The 4,607-nt window shown below is 71.6% G+C and overlaps 1 protein-coding gene across 1 annotated transcript; it reads left to right on the top strand.

Moving 5' to 3' along the window:
• Window positions 1-327: 327 nt before the first annotated feature.
• On the top strand, window positions 328-3,508 carry PIM3 (Pim-3 proto-oncogene, serine/threonine kinase). The gene is made up of 6 exons (XM_045087615.1): window positions 328-715; window positions 836-945; window positions 1,042-1,092; window positions 1,185-1,554; window positions 2,130-2,306; window positions 2,385-3,508. Exons 1-6 carry the CDS (start codon window positions 631-633, stop codon window positions 2,570-2,572), a joined length of 981 nt encoding a protein of 326 aa, XP_044943550.1. The 5' UTR covers window positions 328-630; the 3' UTR covers window positions 2,573-3,508.
• The last annotated feature ends 1,099 nt before the right edge of the window (window positions 3,509-4,607 follow it).

Raw genomic sequence — 4,607 nt, 5'->3', positions numbered from 1 at the left:
TGCGTGCGTGTCTGTGTGCGCGCGTGTCTGTGTGTGCGTGTACGCGCGTGCGCGCGCGCGGGGGCGGGCTGACGTGTACGGACACGCCAGGCTGTACGGCCACGCCACGCTGTGCGCCTCCGCGGCTCCACTACAGCGAAGCTAGTTCCGGGCGGATCACCGCGCTCCCCTGGCACACCGGCCCTCGCCGACCCGGGGGTGGGCGGCGGGCAGCGCCCAACCCGCCAGACCGTCGCCTCGGCCGCCCGCGCGCTTTCCCGGGGGCGACCCCGCGGCGCCGACCGCGGCGGAAGGGGGCGGGGTTCCGCTCGCCCCGCCCCCGCGGAGGGATACGGTCGCCGCGGCCCAAAAGCCCGGGGCGAGGCGGCCGGGGCGTGTGAGCGGCTCTCTGCGCGCGTGCACGCGGTCCACGCGCGGTCGGCCCGGGGCCCCTGCGCCGCGCGGACCGCCTCGCCCGAGCGGGTCTCGGCGCTACCGCTTCGCGCCGCGGCCGCGTCCGTCCGAGGCTCGGGGCCCCGCGCGGCGCCGGGAGGCCGCCCTCTCGCGTCTGCGGCCGCGCGGGGAGCCGGGCCGGGTGAGCGGCGGCGGAGAGCCCGGGGGCCGCGGGCCCGCGCGCCGCTGCCGCCCGCGATGCTGCTCTCCAAGTTCGGCTCCCTGGCGCACCTGTGCGGGCCGGGCGGCGTGGACCACCTCCCGGTGAAGATCCTGCAGCCAGGTACGCGCGGGGCCGGGGCGGGGGCCGGGGCGGGGGCCGGGGCGGGGGCCGGGGCCGGGACCGGGCCGGGGCCGGGGCGCGCCGCGCCGCACCAACCCCGCCCGCGCGCGGTCCCCACAGTCAAGGCGGACAAGGAGAGCTTCGAGAAGCTGTACCAGGTGGGCGCCGTGCTGGGCAGCGGCGGCTTCGGCACCGTCTACGCGGGCAGTCGCCTCGCCGACGGGCTCCCGGTGAGTCGGGCCGCCGGGCGGACCCCCGGTTTCTCGCCCGCCGCGCGTGCCGCCGCGTCCCCGCCGGGCCTGACCGTCCGTGTCCCCCCCCCCCAGGTGGCCGTGAAGCACGTGGTGAAGGAGCGGGTGACCGAGTGGGGCAGCATCGTGAGTGCGGGCGCCGTGGGGCGGACGCGGGGGTCGGCGGGGGCGGGCCGCCGCGGCGCGGGGCGCGCTGACCGGCCGCCGTGTCCCCCCAGGGCGGCGCGGCCGTGCCCCTCGAGGTGGTGCTGCTGCGCAAGGTGGGCGCGGCGGGCGGCGCGCGCGGCGTCATCCGCCTGCTGGACTGGTTCGAGCGGCCCGACGGCTTCCTGCTGGTGCTGGAGCGGCCCGAGCCGGCGCAGGACCTCTTCGACTTCATCACGGAGCGCGGCGCCCTGGACGAGCCGCTGGCGCGCCGCTTCTTCGCGCAGGTGCTGGCCGCCGTGCGCCACTGCCACGGCTGCGGGGTCGTGCACCGCGACATCAAGGACGAGAACCTGCTGGTGGACCTGCGCTCGGGCGAGCTGAAGCTCATCGACTTCGGCTCGGGCGCGCTGCTCAAGGACACGGTGTACACCGACTTCGACGGTGAGCGCGCCGCCGGCCGCCGGGGACGCCCGCGGGGGCCGCTGACTGTTGGAGGCCGCGCGCGTGCGGAGCGGGTTCGCGGTGGGGGCGGGCGGGCTCGAGACCGCCTCCGCCGGCGGGGCTGGGGCGCGGTGGGGGGCCGCGGGCGGGGGCGGGGCGCGGGGGGCCGCGGGCGGGGGCGCGCCGGGAGTGCCCGGGCCTCCCCGTGCGCGGGGCGGACGCTGCGTGCGTGCCGAGCGGGGGCGGCGCCGCAGAGATCCCCGCATTGCGGAGCGCGGGGAAGCCGGGGCTGCCCGCGCCTGCGTCCCCCGCGCCCCGCCCGCGCTGTCCTCGGCTCACATCTGTTTGTTGTGAAACCCGAGCCTTGGCTCATGTGACCCGCCCCTCCCCCGGCCGGGCGGGCCAGCTGGGGAGGCCGCGCCCGCCGGGCTTTTCCAGGGTGAGGGTGGGCAGGATTTCTGGAGGCCGCTGCCGCCTAGGGGCCGGCCTCCCGGGGGACTGGGGCGGGGTGGGGCTCGGGGGCTCGGCGCTGGTCCCTGGACGAACGCCCTGACGGCCCCGCGCCCCCGCCCCAGGCACCCGGGTGTACAGCCCCCCGGAGTGGATCCGCTACCACCGCTACCACGGGCGCTCGGCCACGGTGTGGTCCCTGGGCGTGCTGCTCTACGACATGGTGTGCGGGGACATCCCTTTCGAGCAGGACGAGGAGATCCTCCGCGGCCGCCTCTTCTTCCGGAGGAGGGTCTCCCCAGGTGCGTGGCCGGTGCGGGGCTGGTGCTGGGAGCCGGAGGAGCCCGCCCCTTCCTGACCCTGCGCCCCCCTCCCCGCAGAGTGCCAGCAGCTCATTCAGTGGTGTCTGTCCCTGCGGCCCTCGGAGCGGCCCTCGCTGGACCAGATCTCCGCGCACCCCTGGATGCTCGGAGCCGAGGGGGGCCCCGCCGAGAGCTGTGACCTGCGGCTCTGCGCGCTGGATGTGGACGACGGGGCCAGCACCACGTCCAGCAGTGAGAGCTTGTGAGGAGGAGCCTGGGCCTGGCCGGTGGGAGCCGGAGGGACCAGCCCCGCCCGAGCCGGCTGCTGCTTGCGGAAGCGGTGACCTCTGGCGCCGGGCTCTCTTCTTTGCTTTTGAGTGCCTTTCCGAACGCTGCTCTCACGGGACTTGGTCCTCTCAAGCTCTGTCTGTCCAAAGACGCCCCGGTCGACGTGAGGTCCGGCCCGGGCCAGGCAGGTGCGGGACCCTGAGACTGTCCCTCTCCTGCGCTGCTCTGGCCGGCTGCCGTGCTGGCCCTCCGCGCCTCCCGCATCGGACTGTGGGACCAGGAGCACGTCCCGTGGCCTCATCTCACCAGGGACGCGGGGTCCCTTGTGCCCACTTCCCGCGCCCGCTTGCCTCCGGTATTCGTCCGGGCACGTCTGTGCACAAACAATGCAACAGCGGGGCCTCTGCTGCCCGCGCCCCGTGCCCACCCGAGGGTGTGTGCGCCTGCGCTCGTCTGCTTCTGGTCTGACCCCGAGGAGGGCTATTTATTGTCTAATTTATTTGTGGAGGTTCTCTCCTGCCAGCGCCCCCGGCACCTCTGGGCCTGGAGGGCGGGCGTGGCTGTGTGTGGACCCCAGGTCCTGATCCTACCTGTGTCTGTCGGAAGATGGACTTGTACAGCGGCTAATTTAAGGGGCGAGGGGGACCCCCGCCACCTGTGGCTCTGTGCCTCGGGGGTGAGGGGAGTGGGGTAGGGGTGGGTTTTAAATTATTGACCTTGTACAGTTTGCTTGTTGGCTCTGGAGGTGGGGGGTGGGGGGGACAGAGTCTCAAGCGTTAATTTATTGTAGCAGCTGTGTTTCCGGGTCGCGGTGTGTGTAGGCACCGAAGGTGGGGTTTCTTTCAGTTCCCAAGTGAGATGTCTGGAGATCATATTTTTTATACAGTATTTCAATTAAATTGTTTTGTATATAATTTTGTGTTTATTGGGCAGGACGGTTGGGTGAAAGGGCTGGGGAACGGCCCCTGGGCAGCCCCTTGTCACCCCATGGCCCCCATTCCCGCCACTGCCCCGAGGGCTTTGGCCACCCCTAGTCTGGATGTTGTGCCTGTGGGTGGTCCCTGGGGGGACCTTCTTGCTTCTGTTACTAGAGATGCCCAGAGGTGGGAAGAGAAGGTGGCCTTTGCTCAAGCCACTCAGGGAGAGGGGTCTGCACTGTTGGGCAGATGGTTGGAAGGGGTTTTGGAGGATGAGTAGAAGTTTGCCGGGTAGAGAGATGAGAAGGCATTCCCTGCACAACGGGAGTGCGTGGAGCCAGGTGAGGGGCGAGTGCTGGCTGGTGCGGCCTCGGTCTGACCGCCGAAGGGTAAGGTAGCAGGTAGAAGCCACAGCCGGATCCAGGTGTGGAAACGTGGCCCAGCCCCAGCACGAAGGGCAGGCTGAGTGGATGCTTTGGTCAGATCTGGCCCCTCTCTGGGGCCCTCTGCTTGGCAGCTCCTGGTGTTGGAGGGGGTGAGGCAGCCGCTAGGCCTGCAGAGTGGCTGTTCAGGCGCAGCAGTGTCGGGGCTCACAGCCCGGAGCTCCTGGAGGCCTGTCGCTGGATCCCACAGTCCCCCCAGTGCCAGCTACCTGTCCCGTCCACAGATCCTGCACACCCTCGCCTGCCCCAGTGCCTGCTAATGGGTCCCTGGGGACTCAGGGCAGGACGAAGGAACATCCCGAGGCCACAACCAGGAACAGTCCGCATTTCCGTTGGGTGGAGGGGGCAGAGGGGGCGGGGGACTGGTAGGAGGGCTGCGGCGTGGGGGGGGGAGGCGGCTCCTGGCTTGACCTTGGCCCTGTGGGGAGTCAGTGGGTGTTTGTGGCCTGCTTGGGGCCTGGGGAGTCTTTCCCTGAGGGATCCCCAGGGGTGGCCCCCCTCAGCACAGGCAGATGCATGAAGCAGGGGGGTGTTTGGGGAGACAGTCCACCTGTTCCCCCCACCCCCCTGCCAGACTGCTGTGGCTCCTCCCGCACCCCTTGCCAGGACAGGGACTCTGGGCAGGAGCCTTGGGCCTTGTGGGCTGGGGCTTG

Source organism: Mustela putorius, unplaced genomic scaffold, assembly GCF_011764305.1.
Source record: "Mustela putorius furo isolate JIRA1106 unplaced genomic scaffold, ASM1176430v1.1 tig00001419_pilon_pilon_pilon, whole genome shotgun sequence".
NCBI lineage: Eukaryota > Metazoa > Chordata > Mammalia > Carnivora > Mustelidae > Mustela > Mustela putorius.
This window is presented reverse-complemented; position numbering and strand designations above follow the sequence as displayed.

Bases quoted from the DNA above. Each gene is read 5' to 3' on its own strand.
- PIM3 (XM_045087615.1), top strand. From the start codon at position 631: ATGCTGCTCTCCAAGTTCGGCTCCCTGGCGCACCTGTGCGGGCCGGGC. The intron at 1,555-2,129 runs GTGAGCGCGCCG...CCCCCGCCCCAG, and splicing joins GGTGTACACCGACTTCGACG to GCACCCGGGTGTACAGCCCC. The intron at 2,307-2,384 runs GTGCGTGGCCGG...CCCTCCCCGCAG, and splicing joins CCGGAGGAGGGTCTCCCCAG to AGTGCCAGCAGCTCATTCAG.